At 40.8% G+C, this 21,821-nt stretch overlaps 1 protein-coding gene across 2 annotated transcripts in view; it reads left to right on the forward strand.

The window, feature by feature from the left end:
• Positions 1–21,821, forward strand: part of MAPKBP1 (mitogen-activated protein kinase binding protein 1) — a 151,921-nt gene that overhangs the window by 90,011 nt on the left and 40,089 nt on the right. For both annotated transcript variants that reach the window (XM_083365781.1, XM_083365782.1), the window contains exons 9-18: positions 1,205–1,365; positions 4,814–5,003; positions 6,123–6,269; positions 7,415–7,599; positions 7,689–7,780; positions 16,774–16,899; positions 18,164–18,234; positions 18,722–18,843; positions 19,974–20,049; positions 21,518–21,629. In XM_083365781.1, the coding sequence (XP_083221907.1) occupies positions 1,205–1,365; positions 4,814–5,003; positions 6,123–6,269; positions 7,415–7,599; positions 7,689–7,780; positions 16,774–16,899; positions 18,164–18,234; positions 18,722–18,843; positions 19,974–20,049; positions 21,518–21,629 (1,282 nt within the window). The remainder of the gene's footprint in view (positions 1–1,204; positions 1,366–4,813; positions 5,004–6,122; positions 6,270–7,414; positions 7,600–7,688; positions 7,781–16,773; positions 16,900–18,163; positions 18,235–18,721; positions 18,844–19,973; positions 20,050–21,517; positions 21,630–21,821) is intronic.

The following is a 21,821-nucleotide window of genomic DNA, read 5'->3' on the forward strand; positions in this document are numbered from 1 at the left end:
AAGCTATTTTAGACCTGTTCAGTAGTGCTTGTATCCATTCAGCCATGCATTTGTACTTTGCTTCGGTTCTATAACCAAGATGGAAAAAGACTGATTGGTTGAAGCCCACTTGTGTAGGATAACTTTCATGTAAATTGATTTTCTATAGACCTAAGTATTTCCTAGATCTGTGTCTAGATTTCCCAGTAGATCCTGAATGATGTGCTATTGTTGAAAGACATGGTGAAAATCTTTTTTCCCCCAAAAAATTGTAAATGCAAAGATTTAGGGCTTTTCGTCTTTTGTTATAAAGGAACCCAGCTCCTAGGCCCTTGCTCACTCTTCAAACTGAATGCTCTCTCTCTCTCTCTCTCTCTCTCTCTCTCTCTCTCTCTCTCTCTCTCTCTCTCTCTCTCTCTCTCTTTCCCTTCTTTTCCTTTTGGCACTGAAAACACCCTTCTCTCTTTTACTTAGAACACAGACAACTTCACAGTAAGTTCTAATGTTTCTTGTTTCCGACATGCCACTGCCCTAGCATCCCTCCCATTTGTCGTCTTTTTTTTTCCTTTGCAATTGTGCTCACTGCGGTAGAATTTAAAAGCTGGAATAAGACTGAGTCTTCATCAGGAATTATATCTATTTGTTCTGTTGCTTTATATAGTGTTAGTTCCCATTCCTAATACAAGGGAAATCTTTTTCAGGGAAGTATCCAAATCCCTGTATGCTGTATTATTTTTGTTGAATGCTGCTGTTCCGGTCATTCAGCCATGCTCCCTCCATTTCAAATCTTTTTTTTTTTCTAGTCACTATTCATTCCTCACTGAGCATGCTCAGTGTTCATCGATCAAATTGCTGCGTTTCTCTGCAGTGGCTGGTATTTCACTCTGGTGTAGTGCTGATATGGTTTTGGATAGATAACGAGTGGCACAGATTGTCTATTCTAGCTGTGGAATTCTGGGAGTTGAAGTCCACGCCTCTTAAACTTGCCAAGGTTGAGGGAAAAATATTAATCTAATTATTGAAAATAGGACCCTTATAATGATAGTTCTCCTACAGAAACTGTTCTGTAGTTAATGGAAGAAGAATACTTTCAGTTTAGTTCCTCCCCCTTATATTTAGTGATTCCATCTCATCTTGCTTCAGTTTTTTTCCTTCTTTCTTAACTACTATTTTCTTTCATACCTTGTGTTACGTTGTGGCTCATGCTGATATGTTATGTCCCCAGACTACTGTGGCAAACTGCATCTCCGTGAACCACGATTACATCTTCTGTGGTTGTGCCGATGGTACTGTTCGAATTTTTAATCCTTCAAATCTTCACTTTGTGACCACACTCCCTAAACCACACTTCCTGGGGACGGATATCGCCAGCATTACGGAAGCCAGGTAGGAAAAGTAGAGATGACAAGCAACTTGTGTTAGAATTTAGCTTCGCTCTCTGTCTTGCATTTGCAAATACAATTCTAAGCCTCCCAGAGTCACCTTGAGGTATAAGATGGGTGGCCAATAAATTTTACAAATAAATAAATAAAATTGTTCAGGGAGCAAGATGGGACCTAAAGGTGCTTTTCCAAAAGCAACTGGACTTTCTTAGTTTTTCCTTGAAGCTGTTTCGCTTCTCATCCAAGAAGCTTCTACAGTTCTGAAAAAGCATCTTTCCGTTCTTGAAAAAGCACCTTTGGGACAACTATGGCCTGGATGACTGAGAATCTCCATAGACATTGAGTAAGAGGGGAAAAACTTTTTTTATGAAAGCGGTGCTTTCATCTATACTAAGCTGCAACCTCTATCATCCCCCAGCCAATGGATGGCATCGCATTAGAGGAGGCTGGCAGAAATGGTTCTGGGATAAATTACAACCATTGCAGCATCTCTGTGGTCATGCGATCAAAATTCAGATGCTTGGCAATTCATATTTATGACAGTTGCAGTGTCCCATGGTCACGTGATCGCCTTTTGTCACCTTCTGACAAGCAAAGTCAATGAGGAAGCCAGATTCATTCAACAACTGTGTTACCAACCGAAGGACTGCAGTGATTCACTTAGAAATTGTGGCAAGAAAAAATATAAAATGGCACAAAACCCACTTAACAACTGTCTTACGTAGCAACAGAAATTTCGGGCTCAATTATGGTTGTAAGTTGTAATTGAGGACTACTTGTAATAATATTGGTATATTTCCAAAGTCCCCAGAAATTAAGATCTGCCAGAGAAGACCCTTCTCTTTCTTTAGCTGGGGGAGAGGCTGAGGTAATTCCTTTTATATATGAGTGACATAGAGCATCACTCAGTCAAGAATGAGGATATCAGAGGAATCTATGAATGTTTTGAGCCAGCAGCCTGCATGTTCACAACGGGGTGGGATTTTTATAAATGGACTTCAATTTTTAATCTGTATTAATTTATTATGGGCATTGTTTAATCACGTTTTAATAATTTTTAATTTTTGTATCTAGTTTTTATGTATTGCCCTGTTCACCGCCCTGAGTCCTCCGGGAGAAGGGCGGTATATAAATTAAATAAATAAATAAATAAATAAAATCTTCTCTGAGAAAAACATGGCTGATATTTGAATTAATACAGAGGCACATACATAAACACATGTCTGTCTGTGTTTTAATTAAATACATCTCTTTCTGAGAATTTTTTTTTATATAAAGGCATATTTCAAATATCTCATCTAGCTTGTTTTCCCCTTCCCATATCTCTGTCCCTAAGATCTATTAAGGCCCTGTAAGCTTTTAGCAACTGTTACTGGCAGAGTTTTAGCATGCACTGCCATGGTAAACTAACAGAGAGAAATAGAAATAAGTAAAAAAATGTACAAAGCATCTGTCTGTGCTCTTGGAACATCCTCATGAGCTTTCAATGCACTGACTCCTGGCCTCTGATTTTTTTTTAGTGACTTGGAAAGGCCAAGGTACTGTGTAGCTTAAAATATGATCTGCCAGTTTAGTTTTAGAAGCTGTAAACTTGGAAAGCTATGCACGTGCACACTGTTGTTCCTTAGCTCATTTATAGTAAGCTCCCTTTGAACTGCAGTTTTGCCTTGCATGGCCAGATGTTTATGACAGACAGAACGAAAAATTAATGAGAGCTGCATTTTAAAATTGGAAGGATTTGAATATGTGGAATTGCTCACAGAGCTTAGAATCATTTTATACTCTATTTTTTTAAAAAAAACCCTCCTGATATTGGATGAAGAAAACCTGCATTTTTAAAACCTATTTTTTTTTAAAAAATTGACAATTTCAGGCTTGTAAGTTCTTACCCAGCATCCAAAAGTATGTGGTTCTAATGTATTGAGACTGATCAAAATGTATAGGTGTATGCATATTTTCCCCTGTAGTTTAAAAGAAATTGAAATGCACCGTTGTCATGATAACCAATTCATGAAATCCATTCTTTGTGCCAAGGTTGCTTGGTTGTTTCTAAGAGCTCACAGTTTTATTAAACACTTGACTTTCAATATAATACTATTATTATTCAAGCATATTTTTTTAAAAAAATGGGATGAACTATGAGAATGGAACTACAATTTTGTCTAGGGGACCAACAGTATCTGATAGGGTTCACAGAAGAGATAGAGAAAGCATCCCATCCTCACAACTACCATCTACTCTTCAAGCAGGAGGTGGGAATGCAAAAAAAAAACAAACCAACAAAACACCCAACATACTGAACATCAGTTTTCTTTGGGGGAGTGAGCTAAACTGTGAACTGTCCAGAAGTAAACAGGGCAGTTCCATAGATCTCTGTACCCCTAAAACCCATCGTTGTTCAGTCTTGCTTGGGTTAAGCCAAAGCTGTTTTCTCCATCCTCACAGTTTCCTCGACCCCACAGCCTCCAGACAATGGGAAAGAAACTTGAAGTGAAGTCAGTCTAGTGTGTGGGGGTCAGTGTTTATGTGTGGCTGTGTGTATGTGTGTGGCTGTGTATGTGCATAATTCAGTATCATTGGTATATTTACAATACTTAATCCTGCACTGATGGAGTACCTCACTCAGCTGCTTATTAAGCAGAAAGAGAATCTAGAGCTCTGAGGAAACTTGCAGAACAGGGTTCAAGGTTCTCTCCTCTACTAACATCAGCCGGAACTAACTTCAGAGGAAAGAGGAGAAACAATGCAACACGGTTCCTCATTCTCCCTCCCAAGCTGGTCCAGAAAGATACTGTGATTGATGGTCCTGAAAGCTGCTGAGAGACCATAGAGGACTAGGGTGGGTGAACCATTCCTATCCTGACCCTTCGCAAGGTCATCTGTAAGTGCAGTCAGTGCCATCTCAGTATTACATTTGATCTGAAGTAAGGAGTAAAGCCCCAATATTATTGCAATAGAGTAGGGATATTGCTGTAGGAAACCAAATCTGTTCACTTTGAGATCTGATTACAGTTTAAACTACTCTCCTCTGTCTGAAGGAAAGAGATTAGATCTGTTGGTTTTAGGGGCAGCTAAGTCATGCACTCATATGGCCATAAACCACACACACACATACACACACACACACACACACACACACACACACACACACACACAGAGAGAGAGAGAGAGAGAGAGAGAGAGAGAGAGAGAGAGAGAGAGAGAGTCCATTTGAAATACGAGGATAACAGTGCTGACTGAAGTTACAAGATTGTTACACAATTACAATGGGATGATTTATGTGCAGCATTTTTAATACTAGAAATGACTAATAGCATACAAATATGTAACAGTAAAAAATACCAGTAGAACAGGCAAATTTCTGTGTCTGTCTCCTTTTAGCAAACCTGCTCTCTCTTGTACCTTGATATGTCAACTATTTAAAAAATATCCATTGTACTCTCTTTTTGCAGTCGGCTTTTCTCTAATGTGACTGATGCCAAGTATCCAGACACCATTGCCTTAACCTTTGATCCGAATAACCAGTGGCTGTCTTGTGTTTACAATGATCACAGCTTGTATGTGTGGGATATCAAAGACCCCAAGAAAGTGGGCAAGGTTTATTCCGCGTTATACCACTCCTCCTGTGTCTGGAACATTGAGGTAATGTTATGTCACAAATATTGATACAGATGCAGTGAGGGTCACCAATAGGGTTGTTTCTGATTTCCTACAAAATTGAAGTGTTTCAGAATTAAGAAGGCACTACTTCCCATTATGGCAAAATTCCAGGGATTTTTCTTTTAAAGTAGATTTCTCTGCATTTTGGGGTTTTAGGTGTTCTTTAGGTAATATTTTGCATGCACAATAATGACTAACCATTTAGGAATGAATTAACAGAACGGAAAAGAAATGGAGAAAACCTACATTGCTTTAGCCACATAACCAACACGTGTATCTGTTAGAATGTAGATCAGCCTTCAGACAATAATATAAAGTTAACTGTTTTAAATGAAAATCTACATATGGGTAATAACAGATGGAGATTTCTCTGGCTGCTTGTTTCCAGTAATAGTGTGTGTGGCTGCCGGACAGGCACATTGTGTTGATTTTCCATTACAAAAATATACTCAAGCCTGGGGTTATTGTCCCAGGTCTTGGTGTTAGTCATTTGCTTATTCTTTTTCCAAAGTCTGGTTAAAACTAAGGTGCTTTACTGCATGCATGTCCTTGGTTATCTTTCCATATTGTCTTGATTAATCCTTATGGAATTAGAATAAAGGTTCAGTTTGCACCTTTCTTCTTGTTATCACAATTATGGCAATAGCTAAGTGCTGCTCCCTGCTGGCGTATCGTATGTGTGTAAGAATGCTCAAAGGATCATGAAATGTGCAGGTGTTTTCATTTGCATCAGAAAAGAATCCTTGAGAGTCCTATTGGCAAATTCCTATAGAAAGGTCCAGTTGCCAATTAATTGTAACTCAATCAGATCATTCTGTGAAACTTGAATTTGATAGTATAAACAGTCTCGGTAAAACCAGCTTCAAAGAGTAACAAAACAAGGCTTGTATACCTTGATAATTTTGGAGAGCAGAATATTTTCATAGAAAATGCAACGGTGAGAAGCTTTACCTCTCTCTCATACCTATGAACAAGCATAGGTATGTTCTTCTCTTGAGCTCAGTCCTTCTTTGACAGTTTTTTGATGGTCATAACCCCACCCCAGTTTTGGAAAATATACAGAGTCTATTTCTAATTCTGTTACAATTTATCTCCCTATAGGTGTACCCTGATGTAAAAGATAGCAATCAGTCTTGCTTGCCTCCAAACACCTTCATCACTTGCTCCTCGGATAACACCATCCGCCTGTGGAACACCGAGAGCTCAAACATCCACGGAGCCTCTTTGCATCGAAACATTCTGAGCAATGTAAGACTGTCTGAGCTCAGGATAGATCACATGGCTTAATCTTTGACTTCAAGAGGAAGTGGAGAAGAACAGTCCATTGCACACAGAATATTTATTTATTTAGACAGTTTCGAGACTGCCAACTCTGGGTGGCTGACATTTTATTTATTTTACCCATTTTCTTGTCAGTGCAGGATTATTATTATTATTATTATTATTATTATTATTATTATTATTATTATTATTATTATTATTATTATTGCTTATATCAGTAAATAAGATAAGGTTCATCTATGAAAGCTATCCTGGAATATTGCTATTTCACTCTCCCAGAGTGTTTGTATTTGTGTGTGGGAGTGGGTGTGTGGGTATGCATGTGTGTATCCCATCTATTCATTTTTGGAATGAATAATGTGTGATTGCTTAATTAAGTAGTCCTCTGCAACTATGTATGTATGATGTGAGTATAGGATTGAAATAATACATGTGTACAAATCAGTTGGCTAAGTATGAATGGCGCAATGCTGTACAAGTGTTCCAGGCATTCTGATATTTTATTTTCTAGGAAAGAATCAAACAAGGTTGGAAATGTATTTGTAACATTACCGTAAATAACCTTATCTCAGAACTGATTTGAACAGATGCTGTTTTCTTCTTATTCTCTAGCTCCGGTTTTAATGCATCCAACTATGTATCTATTGAACCACATTGGAAAGAAATTGGAAATATTGAGAAAAAATGGGCTTTGAAGAAATTAGTTATTAAAGCTATAGGATTTCTAGCACTCCCCCCCCCCAACTTTTATTTCCATAGTATGTTACAGGACTTTATGCACAAACTCTCTGTGAAGTTATATTCCTGCATTATTTTCCTGTATCACCATCCATGTCCGTTTTTAGCCTTATAGCTTTTTTGGTTTTAGTTGTATCTAGTTTGTTTATATTTGGCCATAATATAATATTATTTTCAGTTCACAGGTCTCAATTAAGGTTGCTAGAAAGATTGGGATTTTTTTTTTTTGCTTTGCCATTGTGCTGTGTATTTCCAGTTTCTCTTTGTTGCTGCTATTAAGAGAAATATTAGCGTTCAGTACTGCTTTTATTCTGTGCCTTTCCTTTGCTTTCATCTGCTTGCTTCAAATGGAACCTTTTGTTTTGTCTCATTAGGATTTGATGAAAATCATCTATGTAGATGAAAACACTCAGCCCCTCTTGGACACAGAATACAATACAGCTGGAGGTGTAGAGAAGGCCGACACACAGGCCATAGATACAAAAGTGGGGATTCGCACAGTGTGTGTGAGCCCTACTGGGGAGCACCTGGCCTCAGGTGATAGGATAGGCACTCTCAGGTAAACCTTGGAGTTTTGGAGAATGTGTCCCTGCATAATAACGCCAAGAGATTCCTCCTAACTGCTTCCTTGCCTTGCATCATTTTCAGGATCTATGAATTGAAGCCTTTGAGAGAGATGCTGAAGGTAGAAGCCCATGATTCTGAAATCCTCTGCCTTGAATATTCCAGACCAGAGACAGGTAAGATTTGACTGACTGATTCATTAATTCATTCATTCATCTTGTATACTGGTTTCCATAGGATTTCTGGCACTTAATGATGATGTAGAGATATCACATCCACAGTAAGTAAGTAAGTAAGTTAAGTAAGTAAATAAGTAAGTAAGTAAGTAAGAAAGAAGCAACTTGGGGTCATTTAGAAATTTGGAAATGATAAATATTAAGCGTTCAATTTAAATATTAATGGAGAATTAAAATTGGGAAAAATTCACTAGGTCATTGTCTAAAAAGATTGAATGTTAAAACAATTTATACACACACACACACACACACATTCTGTGTGTGTGTGTGTGTGTGTGTATGTATATACATATGTATGTGTGTATATGTGTGTGTGTGTGTGTGTGTGTGTGTGTGTGTGTGTTAAGTGTTTGTTAAGTATTTAGAATACCTTGCTAGGCCCCAAACATGGGACAAATCTTATTTCCTGTTTCAGCCTAACCCAAGGCCATCCACAGGCAGTAGTCACAGCAGTGACAGCTCATATTTGTGTAATTTTTTTTTTTGGATTGCTAACATATATATATATATTATTGATAAATGTAAGAAAGTTATTTTTTATTTAATTGATAGAATAAGAATTGTATTAATTTAAATATGAGACAGTACATATTAAGGGAAAAGAGAGGAAACATCTAATGTAATAGTTTGAGATTTGTATTAATGATATTTGTATGTAATTGAATTATTACAACTCCGTTACCACATTGTTTTTCAAATATGTAAATAATATTAGAAAATCAATAAAATTTCCAAAAAAGAAAGAAAGAAAGAAGCAACTTAGAACTAAGGAGAAAGTTCCTGACACTGAGAACCAGTTAACCAGTGGAACAGCTTGCCTTCAGAAGTTGTGGTGCTCTATCACTGGAGGCTTTTAAGAAGAGGCGGTCACTTGTCTGGAATGGTATGGGATCCCTCCGAAGTCTCTTCCAACTCTGTTATTCTGAAGAACCCTTAAAACATCCAAGTAAAATTCATTTAACGTAATGTAAAATAATAAAACCTAATATAATCCAAGTAAAAATCATTTAACATACCGGTAATATAAAACAGTTAAATCATATCTGCCATTCTTCAAGCAGACATGCATACAACTTAGATGGTACCTGTGAAATCAAGATAGATGCAAATCTACTTTCAACTTGGAGGCCATTCTAAAGGGCAAGTCCTGCTATACTTCAGCATCCCTCATTTCATGTTCTTTTTATCTGTGAAATCACACAGGGTTCTAAACCTGAGCCTTCTGTATGTTTATAAGACTTTGAACAAAGAGACCCACTTTTTTGGTGCCACAATGGTGCAATTTGCATTCTTTTTCTTAATTTTGTTTTTTCTTCCACATTTAGAAGAGTTTTAAGTCTTGAATCATGTTTATTTCTTTTTTTTTCTTCCTAGCATTATCATTGCGCCTTAATTACTCTTGGTGGTTGTTCGTTCCTCTGAGCCATTGCATAATTTGTTGCAGGTTTCTTGACCATTTAGAACAGGGGTGTCAAACTCAATTTCATTGAGGGCCGCAACAGCATTGCGGTTGCCCTCGAGGGCCCGGGTGGATGTGGCCCGGGTGGGTGTGGCCTACTGGGTGGGCGTGGCTACAGTGCATATGGCCTACTGGGTGGGCGTGGCCAGCTCTACACCATTCGTGTCAAGGGTGCCTATGGGGGCCTGGGCAGGAGTGGGACAGATCTGAGGGTCTCTGGCAGAAGGAGATGGGACCGGGGAAGTGCCAAGGCATGGTCCACCAGAGGAGCCTCACTGTTCCTCTCAGGCCATATGGGGAGGGGGCTGGACAGTGGCGCGGAGATCAAATGCCCAGCCCAGTCCTCAAGCACCTGCGGCACTAAGCCCAGCCCCACTTCCCCAAGAGGGTGCCCAGCTGCATTTACCTCCTCCTCAAGGTTGCTGCTGCTGTGCTTGCTCTCCTTAGCCAGGTTGCTCATGATGGGTAGGAGGGCAAAATCAAGATGGAGGCCCACTCCCTCTCCATATGAGGAGACCTGGCTTTGTATCCAAAGCTTCCTTAGCAATAGGATGGGAGACACCCCCCCAGGATAGGCCAGGAGGAGGGGGCAAGGGGATGGTGAAAGGGCAGCAGGGCAGGACTAAGGTAGGACTCCCCTCAGACCCTCTCCTTCCTTCCTTCCTTCCTTCCTTCCTTCCTTCCTTCCTTCCTTCCTTCCTTCCTTCCTTCCTTCCTTCCTTCCTTCCAACAGAGTGGTGGAAAAATATTTGAGATGAGGGAGGGAGAAAAACAGGGAAGAAACACAGCTGGGGAAGTGTCATCCTTTGTGAGGAATGAAGAAATGCACCATCGCCTGGAGGTGGCCAGCACATCGCCCTCGCCTACTTCACATAACCGGCTTGGTGGGCTCTGTGGGAGGAGTTGCCATGAGCAGCGTGAGAATCGATGTTACCTGTGTAATGCTGCCCAGCCTGCCCGGTTTTGGTAGGCAGTGGGGTGTTCTCCTCACAGAGCCGAGAGGCTGAGCCAGGTGGCATGAATCTGAAGAGAAGCACAACACTGCCCAGCCCCTAGCCTGCCCGAAGTAGGCAGGGCCATGTGCTGGCCACTTCCAGGCGATGGTGCATTTCTTCATTCCTCACAGGGTGATACCTCCCCAGCGTGTGCCCAGGGGGCAGGGCCGACGCGGCACGGGCTGGTCCCTCGCTGTTTCCAGATGGAGTTAAGACAATGTATTTCAGCATAGATGACCACCACGAAATTGTACATTGGCTCCCGGCCAGCCTGGGCTGGGGCCAAGACAGCGGGGGCCGTTCCCTTACTGTTTCCAGGATGTCTTCGTGGGCCACATGAAACCACTTCGTGGGCCACATCTGGCCCCCGGGCCTTGTGTTTGACATGTCTGATTTAGAACCAGTTGACTTTGAAGACCGCATTCTACAAGTTCTAAATATATAAATGTAGATCTTTGTGTTTATGGTCCATATTGTTTGGTCTTTTCATACTGGCCAGGAGACCACCAAGGCTTGTTGCATCTGTCAGACAGAAAGCCTTAATAAGTAATGGGCATCAACCCAAACTTCCTGTTAATCTGACTTCTGCTTAATTCTCCGTAAAATTTGGATCCCTGAAATATCTTCCCGTTCTGCACTGTGAGCAGTAAAGTTGTCTTTTGACTAGTCGCTCTAAACCTATCTGATAAGCCAAATAATACCAGAGTATTCTGATACCTCAAATCACACAGTTCACTAAACCCAAAAATTCTTCACTCCTGTTAGCTCCTAGCCTATTAAGGGCAGGTTATTATTATGAGTTACTTTTTTTTCTCCTGTGGTACTGGCAATCTCATTGCCAATTCATCCAACTTAGCTTCCCCGTTGACAGCTCTTTCTACCCCTGCCATATACTTTAGGTTTTCATACTCAAACTGTCAGTCTGCTTGTGGAGAATCTATTGCTGGGAAAGGAAATTCAATCTTGGATAGTGGCATCTGAGAAAAATTCTCAGGATTAACTGTATTTAAACTCCACAGGACATACAATTTTCCTGGCCTCCATTATAGCAGTGGCTTCATGCTTTCCTGCTGTTCCTGTTCTGGGTCTGAGGTGCATTATGCTTCACCCTATTATGAAGAGAATCATGGATTATCCATATTCAGGATTTCACATTCAGGAGTTTGTGTCACCTAAACGTTTTGGTTAGGGATCTCTTGATTGTCATTTCAGACCTAATCCATGGTATTTGCTACCAGGTGATAAAACTACAGCAGCCATTCACATTCAGTTCACATTTGACAGATTAATTGCAGGTGTTTAGCTATGACTAGCACTGTGGTTATACCTTACTAAAAGCTTGTCAGGCAGCAGTCCAGTCCTTTCAATTTTCTTCCAGCATTAAATGCCACGGTGCCTGCAATCATAATCAAGCCCTGATCAGGAACACAAGTTCCAATGTCTACTTCTGTGGAATCTTTCAGTGAAGGTGCTTATGAGCATGCTCCCTGAAAGATTGTTTTTGGATTCAGAGGACCTCTTCTCTTCTCTTCTCTTCTCTTCTCTTCTCTTCTCTTCTCTTCTCTTCTCTTCTCCTCTCCTCTCCTCTCCTCTCCTCTCCTCTCCTCTCCTCTCCTCTCCTCTCCTCTCCTCTCCTCTCCTCTCTTCCCTCTTCCCTCTTCCCTCTTCCCCCTTCCCTTCCCTTCCCTCTTCCCTTCTCTTCTCTCTTCCCTTCCCTTCCCTCTTGAAGTAGAGTTGATGATCAGGCTCCTGCTTTCCTGATGGAAAACAGAAAACCCAAATGGCACATTCTTTAGGCCTACAAGTAAAGTAATTAGCTCAGGTTATTTTGGAGTCAGCTTTTCAGTTGGTGCATGATATAGATGTCCTCCTGGTTGCCATTCCTGCACATTGCGCATTATGCAAAAACATAATAAAGGTTTCCAAAGGTTTATGCTTTTCATTTCTTGCCATTATAAATAACCTGTGCTAAGAACAGAATGAGAACTGCCAATTTTTGTTTTACCTGATTCCTGCCCAGTCCCATTGTAACAGAAATTTCCTAGATCCATTCAACAACATTGGGAATGTATGCCCATTCTAACAACGACTGTTCTTAAAATTGCACAGTCTAAGTAGATTGCTTATCCTTATATAAAATATTTCTTTTTTGTCTAGTAGTTTGTCTCAGTCTCTTTTCTTTTTTAAAAATATATTTTATTGATTTTTTTAACGTAAACACCTTAATATTTGGTAAACAGTGTGTTGTCTGGGATTATATTTACAAAATAATCACTAACAATCAGTTTCTATATTCCAAAGTCCACATAATAGCTTTGCTTGATTTTCTCTTTTCCCAATAATATTCTCTTTGCCAACCTTGAATTGATACAATTCTTATTAATTTGATAGGTAACAATTAAATATAAAGATTTTTCTAAAATTTCTACAAATAATAATCACATCAATATCATGCTTCTTTTCTATCTGGTCATCTTGGTTGCCTCATCATAAATCCTGTTTACAATTCTTATTTAAATTTGTTTTCCCTACAATGTTCAAAACATTCTTACTGGTTAAGATTTTCTCAAGGTTAATTACATTTAAGTATTTAAATCTATTTTCCTTGTACAGGCCATCCCAACACTTTTACATTTCTCATATCTTAAAGAGTAAAAGTAAAAAAAAGAAAAGAAAAAAAGAAGAGAGAAAAAGAGAGAAAAGAATAATAAAATGATATACTACTTAAAATACATATAAACTTACATACATTTATCTCCAAACTTTTCCTGTTCTTTTTACCCATAATTAAACATGTTTAATCTTTAGATGTTCCATATAATAAATCCAATCATCTAATCTTTTAACTCTATTCAAAACATTTTTTAAAAAATTATCCATTGAAATTTTCTTAGTCAGTTACAGTTAAATATCTAAAATATTTCCTTTATATTGACCATCCCAAACATTTATATATTTCTCATATCAATCAAAGGTCAATCAATCAATTCCAACTTCGTGATCTTTCACAAGAAGTTGGAATTGATTGACCTTTTTCCCCCAAAAAAACCTTCCTTCGTTTCCTTGAACAAGGCGGAGGCGGATCGCGAAAGAGAAGCGGCATGGGGCTGGGAGTCAAGTAAGGAAAGAAAGGCAGTTTCTGAGGGGGAGCAAGGATTTCGTTCCTTACCTGCCCCACTTGTTCTGAGGCTGCTTTCCGCTCAGACGCGTTGCTCTGTCTTGCCAATGGCCCCACCGCCCACTTCAGCGCCCTCCCTCCCTGAGCCTCGGAGCTCCACCTGCTGCTTTGGTGGCTCTGTAGTAGGCAGAGCTGCAAAGTTCTCTTCTCTGACAGAGAAGCTCTGCCTACGAAGCCACCAAAGCAGCAAGTGCCGGGCTGGGCTGGGGAGGGCCCAAATTTGGCCCCCTGGGGCTGTCCCAAAAATGGCAAGGGACCAGCCTCCACTGCCCCAGCCCTGGCCACCCCAACCCGGCTGGGCACCCTCCCGGTGCACAGACAGGAAACAGCGAGTGCTCGGGGACTGGGTGGTTTGCAGCAGCAGCTGCAGCTCATTTGCCTCACCCTGCCCCACCCCACCCCTCCCAGCCTCGCCCGTCACACCTGGCCATTCCCCACTTTGCCAGGCCTCTCCTTGTCCGGTTCTGCTGCACTGCGTCTTTCCTCCCTTGGGCCCTGCCGTTCTTTAAGCCTAGCGCCCCAGGGCACGCCCGGTCTGTGGAATGAAAGGCCCGGAGATGGGAGTGTGCAGTGGCCGGCTCCCATTCACCCTCTCTGCCATTCGCCCTCTCCATTGGAACTGCTGGCAACCGGCAACGTGTGGTGTCTTGAGAGAAAGGGTGAGAAGGAGAAAGCAGGAAGGGTCTCTCTCTCTCTCTCTCTCTCTCTCTCTGTGTGTGTGTGTGTGTGTGTGTGTGTGTGTGTGTGTGTGTGAGAGAGAGAGAGAGAGAGAGAGAGAGAATGCTAGGAGAGGAGGAGGAAGCCGAGGTGTTACAAAAAAAGGGGTCCTCCCCCTTTCTTCCCCCTTCTCTTTTTTTTAAACCTCTTCCCACTCTTTGGATTGAATGAGAAGTTAAGACTCTACTCCCCCCCCCAATTATTTTGTCGGAGACGTGGAAAGTGTTTCTTGCTTCTACTTCCTCTCATCTGCTCTTTTATAATTTAATCCAGCCTTACCCAAACTAATGTCTTTTGGGTGTCATGGAACACAGTTCCCATAATCCTGTGGCTATGCTGGCTAGAAATGTAATGCCTTATTTTCTCTGCAGTATGCACCTAGGAGGCAGTAGGTCTGTGGGATTTAGATGTATTTAAACACTTGTTTCTTCTGCCTAATTTATTAAATCAAAGTCTAATTCGAAATTAAATGTTTCTGAGAAATCCAGGGTGGTTTACAAAAAAACTCTCAAAGACAGCTATTGTAAAGCATCACCAGCCCTGTTTAAAACAATATTAAAAGTGTGTATCTTAAGAAAAAAATATGAGTAGCAATTTACTTAGTGCTGTTTGACCATAAAATGTGTTGTTGTTCTACATATGCCTGGCTGAACAGTGTGTGTAGTTGCCTCTAAACGGGTGAGGGATGCACTGTTCATATTTTCCTTGGAAGAAAGTTCTATAATTGGGGTGCTGTCTCTGAGAAGGCTCTGCTTGTGGCCACTGTTCTATAAACCAAATCAGGGGGACCATCTGGTCTAAATGGATGGTAAACATAGATGATTAGGGGGCTGGAGGCTAAAACATATGACAAATGTTTGTGGGAATTGAGTGTGTCTAGCTTAGTGAAAAGGACTTAGGGTGGTGACATGATAGCAGTGTTCCAATATTTGATGGCTGCCACAGGGAAGAAGGGGTCAACCTATTTCCAAAGCATCAGAAGGCAAGAATAGATGGAAACTAATCAAGAAGAAAACCAGCCTAGAACTAAGGACTTGTGAAAACAACTAACCAGTGAAAAGGCTTGCCTTCAGAAGTTGTGGATGCTCCATCACTGGAGGCTTTTAAGTAGAGATTGGATATTCCATTGTCTGGAATGGTATACATCCCCTGCTTGAGCAGGGGCTTGGACTAAAGACCTCAAAGGTCTCTTCCAATTCTCTTATTCTTTGAGAGAAGCGCTGCCAACCTCTTCCCCTCCCCTCGTCCCTTCCTGGGTACAGAGGGAGGGAGGGAAGGAAGGAAGGAGGGGAGGGAAACAGGAAGAAAGAAAGAGAAGGAAAGAAGGAAGGAGATGGGAATGAAAAGGAGGGAGGGAGGGAGGAAAGAAGGGAGGGCGGTTGGAATAAGAGGGAGGGAGGGTCTGAGGGAAGTCCTGCCTTAGCACTTGGTCACCAGCAGCCTGTTGCCATTTTGCCATCCCCTGGTGGCCTCCCATCCTATTGCTGAGGATGCTTTAGTTACAAAGCCAAGTCTCCTTGCATGGAGAGGGAGTGGGCCTCCCTCTGACCCACGCACTTTGCCCTCCTGCACCCACCATGAGCAACCTGACCAAGGAGAGCGAGCACAGAAGCAGTAGTCTTGAGGAGGTAAATGCAGCTGGGCACCCCCTCAGGGAAGTGCAGCTAGGGTAGGCAGGGCTGTGGGGTCCTGGTGCTGTGGGAGCTCAAGGGCCAGGCTGGCCACTTGACCTCTGCTGCCCAGGACTCCAGGCAGTCCTTGCCACTGTCCAGGGGCCCCCTGCATGGCCTGAGGCTCAGTGAGGCTCCTTCAGCGGACCATGCCCCGGCACTCACTCTTGTCCCACCCCCCTCCACCGGAGACCTTCAGATCCACTGCAGTCCTGCCCAGGCCCACACAAGTGCCCCTGATGCGAGTGACATTGAGCTGGCCACGCCCCCGGGCCATTAATCACATGACCCTGGGACACTGTGAACATTATAAGTATGAATAAGTTGCCAAGCATCCAAATGTAAATCACATGACCCTGGAGATGCTGCAACAGTCATAAGTATGAAAAATGGTCATAAGTCACTTTATCCAGTGCCATTGTAAATTCGAACAGTCACTAAGTGAATTGTTGTAAGTCGAGGACTACCTGTACTTTATCATTTTTTTCCTTTTATGGGGGAGGGCAAGTTTTTGACACCTTGCTGGGCGACTGGTGGTACTCGTATATTGCCTTATCCTAAAAGTGGTACAATGGGTGAAAAGGTTGAAAAGCCCTGCCCTAACAGGCAGAAAATCAGCTGTAGGGTGCGGAGCCCTGTGATCCCTCGGCTGCTGTGCTACTGTGCAAAATTGGAAGCCTTGTCTCAGTCTGTCTTCACTAGTCCTGTTTCTGATGAGCTTTATTGCTGAGTATATTCTCATTGTTCCTTGGTAACCCTAATAACCCAAGCTCACAATATGCTTCTTTTTTTAATTCCATGAACCATCTGTGTTCTGCAATTGTCCAAGTGCTAGTGTATTCATCAATAATTAGTCAAAGAACTTCACTTTCAGATATATAAGTATTCTGCTCCTTTTTTTATCTCCTTAACAGGATTGAAGCTTCTAGCATCTGCAAGTCGGGATAGATTGATTCATGTCTTGGATGCAGAGAAGGACTATAGCCTGCAACAAACCCTAGATGAACATTCATCTTCCATAACTGCAGTAAAATTTGCAGGTACTACAATTCTGTTTATGAATCAGCAACTTTTATTTGCTCGTTTGATAGCAGCTCTTGGTGATCTACCAAGGTTTTCTCGCCCCACCTTTTCATAAGATCCAAGTCCTTGCCCTTTGTTTGACTATTGCTAATTATCCCAATAGTGAGAAAATAACTTGTAAACATAAAGCAGGGCTATACAATGTGCGGTTTTCCAGATGATGGAAGTGTTTGAAGTGGTCCATTGAGGCCAGTGAAAAAATGAACATATGGCTAATAAATTTAATTATTATCATATAGAATGGCCCTTGATTGCTGAGACATCTTGTGGCCACTAATTATTTTCAGCTTGGACAGAACTTGATCCAGTTATTTGTTATCTTTGGAGACAGATTTTTTTTATCTAACCTTAATTATAGTATAGGGACGCGGTGGCTCAGAGGGTTAGGATGCTGAGCTTGTCGATCAGAAGGTCGGCAGTTTGGCGGGTCGAATCCCGAGTGCCGCATAACAGAGTGAGCGCCTGTTACTCGTCCCAGCTTCTGCCAACCTAGCAGTTCGAAAGCACGTAAAAATGCAAGTAGAAAAATAGGGACCACTATGGTGGGAAGGTAACAGCGTTCCATGGGCCTTTGGCGTCTAGTCATGCCGGCCACATGACCACGGAGACGTCCTCGGACAAGCGCTGGCTCTTCGGCTTTGAAAGGGAGATGAGCACCGGCCCCTAGAGTCGGAAACGACTAGCACGCATGTGCAGGGGAACCTTTACCTTTACAGGTTATAGTATGTAAGCAACCCAATTTTGGATTCTGATGGTATAGGTAGAATCAGCTCTTTCCCTTACCATCTGCACAGGCTGGAGGTGGTATGGCTGAGGAGAAGGAGATGTCTTTTCTTTGGCTGTCCTGGACAGATTTTCCCAAACTTAAAACAGAAAAGAATGGGAGAGGCTCTTTAGGTGGGCTGGATGCCTCTAAAGTAAGAAATTCCTACTGTACTTCTTTCCTACAACATATTCTAGAAGGAGTGACAAATGGCTTATCTAGATCAGGGGTCTCCAAATTTGGCAACTTTAGACTTGTGGACTTCAACTTCCAGAATTCCCCAGTCAGGCTGGGAAATTCTGGGAGTTGAAGTCCATAACTCCTGAGGTTGCCAAGTTTGGAAACCCCCTGATCTAGAGAAACTGTAAGGCATGAGTAAGAGCACATGGAAGAAATTAAAAAGCATTTGATTGCCCATCTTCTTGTTCGTGGACATTTACATTTTTCTCTTCCTTCAGCTAATGATGGAAAAGTGAGAATGATCAGCTGTGGTGCTGATAAAAGCATCTATTTCCGCACTGCACAGAAGGTAATTCCCTTGGAGCGGTCACTTTTTATGTAACATGTATTGTAGAGCTATTCTAAGGGGTTGGAGTAATGGAAGCAAAAGCTTTGGACAATATTCTAGGTTTAGGTTTTAGGTTTTATTTAATTTGTATACCGCCCTTCTCCCTAGGGACTCAGGGCGGTTCACAGGGCATATATAAATTACAATACAAAAGTTAAAATAAGATTAAACCAATGCCCAGATAAAAACAATAATACAATACTACAATTCTAGGCCTCATGGTTTTCTTTCAGTCAATACATTTTTTTAAAAAATCAAATGTTAGGAACTGTATAATAGTACTGATCATAGAGTAGTTCGATCATTGTCTCATTTCAATCTTTTCTTTCTTACATTTCCTTGTGAGACACACATAGTTCCTCCTTGGGAAAAATATTGTACATATCCATTAATACTATTTGATTAAATATTGTGGAGGTGTCATTGCTATTATATTTCTTGCATTTAGACAAATGATGGGGTCCGGTTTACTCGTACACATCATGTTGTTAGGAAGACTACTCTTTATGATATGGATGTGGACCCTAATTGGAAATATGCTGCTATTGGATGCCAAGACCGTAACATCAGGTTGGTTCATAGAAGCTTCCTAGTTCAAATGTATCTGAAAAGCTTATATTTTAAAAGTATATTATTAGAAGGAAATTTAATTTTGACCTAGCTAGGATGTGTCAATGTTGCCTAGATATTCTATTAAACCTAAAATGATCTTGCTTTGTTTTTTCTGAGGAGACTTGTGTAATTTTCATCTTATTTTTTAAGATGATTTTTAGGTGTTTAATTAGCTTTTCCCCATAAAGTTAAAATTATGACTTTGAACATTTTGATATTGCAAGCCTCACCAAATCCACTGGACCTACCTCTGAATAGGTATATCTAGGATTCCAATGTACAAGTAGTTCTTGACTTACAACCACAGTTGGGGCTGGAATCTCGGTTTTTGAGTGAAGTGGTTATTAAGTTAGACACCCACATGACTGCTTTGCTCAACAACTGCAATTCCAGTTGTGGTTGTTAAGTTATGTCCAGGTTATTAAGCAGATTGAACATTACAGCTGCCTGCTTTCAGCTCCCCTCCATGTGTGGAGGGGAACTCCTCCAAAGGGCTGCAGAAATGGAGCACAGATCTTCAGGATCTGAGCTCCATTTCTGCAGCCATAGGAAGGTATTCAGCTCTCGTCTATGTGCAGAAGAAAAGGCCTCCTCCAGGCAAACATGAAGATAAGATCTGAGCTCTGTTTCTGCAGCCTGGAGAAAGAGTTCAGTTACTCTTGACAGGTGGCTTCTGACTAGGCAACTGGTCCTAGTGCGAAGAGGTTGCAAAGCGTGTATGTGATGTTTTACTATTTCCAAGGCTGCTTGCTGTAGCTTTGAACAACCAAGGTACATTTGAGGTATCTTGGTTCAAAATGTCTTGTCCTATGATGCACTTTTTTGCCTAGTTAGGCATGAGTTGTTGTAGTACAGAGATAGAAGTGTTTTTTTAAGAGATAGACAAATTCATGGAGAAAAAGGTATTTCTGTTAGCTATGAGCAACATATGGAATTTATACATTCTGCATTCAGGTATACGAACGATACTCATTTTGATAATTTTCCAGAGACATTTTGCTAGTTGCTGTAAAAAACAAATAAATAGCTTTGATTTGATTTAAGAATAGAGGAGTTTCTTTTACTGTATGTCTTGAATTTCTTCTTAGGATTTTCAACATCAGCAGTGGGAAGCAAAAGAAACTGTACAAGGGATCTCAAAGTGAAGATGGCACTCTAATTAAAGTAAGGCCTTTGTTAACTCTCACATAACAAATTGTGTCGTATTCCATCTTACTCTCTATATCCCATTTCCTTGTTATGTCTGTTATGCCTTCCCAGCTTGATATTCTAATTAGAGAATGATATTTTCAGTTAATTCTATCTATATGGAATATTTAACACCTGTAGTATAGCATTTACTGATGGGTTTGTGTAAGCTGCAACATAGTTCATAGATTGGTGAAGCATTCCAGGTGCAAATTAAAGAAAAAAACTCGTGAAGACAAAAGAGAGCAACATCCGTGTCCAGTCTCCCAGAAATTAGCTGAGCTTCATAAATTTCCCATTTTGAATCCTGGACTAACAATGGAAGAGCATATGAGTAATGGCTTAGAAGTTCTTTATGCCTTTTTTTTTAAAAAAGCAGCAGCTGTGTCTAATTTCCATATTGTTGTTCTTAACTGACCCACATACATAAAAATCTGATTGTGCTGAATAAGCAATATTTAATGCATATGCATTCTTCTCATTGTATATGGAGCCTTGCAAATCCTGGAATTCTTCCCTCCAAGCGCTTTGGGAGACTCTTGCATACTGTACGTGACAGTTTTATGACAGCTTTTTCTCAGCACTTGAAGCTGTTTTCTAGTTTGAGGATCCTCAGAATTTCTTCCAGGAAGAAGAAAAACTTTTCTAGCAGCTGTGTGTTCCTAAAGTATTTCCATAAAAGATCAGGAAATAAGCAGTTCATGCCTAAATCAGTGCTTGGCAACCTTGGATGGTTCTTTCATTTTATAATTGGCACAAATAGTAATATAAGTACTATAAAAACAAACTTGAAGAACATATCAGATACTAAAATATATTCATGAAACTACAAATTTCGCTATGTTTGTGATCTGATTTTTTGATAACAAACAGCAGATGTGTTTGATTATGCATTTATTCATTCATAGGGATCATATTTTCACCTAATGTATTAGTTACAAATATAAGTTGAAGGAGGCAAAATTTGTCAAAAATCTGCATCACGACTTACGCAGGCATTTGATGTTGCAAATACAGATATCGCATTGATTTCCGCTATAATACAAATAAACACATAGATCCAAGCTGGCTAGATTTTCTGGCTTGAATCCACTCTGGGTTTTGCATAATCACAGTGGGGAAGACTGATGTGATTGCAAATGCAGATTGCAACATAAAACAGCCTTTCCCAACCTGGTATTCCCAGATGTTTTGAGCTAATTATATTTTCCCAGGGATGGGTGTAGCTGGCATGAAATATGAAAGAATAATAATAATAATAAGTAAGTTGGAAGGGACCTTGGAGGTCATCTAGTCCAACCCCCTGCTCAGGCAGGAAACCCTATATCATTAAGTATAGAGTATTAGTATTTTTAGTACTTGCCAAAACCACTCATATTCAATTTTCTAAAGCCTAGAAATTGTACCCTTATGGTTTTTCCCCCTTTCTCTCTTACTTGTTCAGGTACAAATGGATCCTTCTGGTCTGTACATTGCAACTAGTTGTTCTGATAAGAACCTTTCGATCTTTGATTTCTATTCAGGCGAATGTGTAGCCACAATGTACGGGCACTCAGGTAATGCAAAAATATGTTTTCGAAGAAAGTTAAAGTTTTGGTGGGAAGGAAGTTTGGAGGGGCAAATGTAGCAACCGGCTCCAGGTTACACTCCTGTTGGAAATTGTGCAGTCATGAAACTGAATCCTTCTGGTGTAGAAGTATTATTCGATTGCATCAAAGATCCTCCCTGAAACTGGAAATGATTGTGGG

The sequence above is a fragment of the Vipera ursinii genome (genome assembly GCF_947247035.1).
Source record: "Vipera ursinii genome assembly, chromosome: 1".
Taxonomy (NCBI): domain Eukaryota; kingdom Metazoa; phylum Chordata; class Lepidosauria; order Squamata; family Viperidae; genus Vipera; species Vipera ursinii.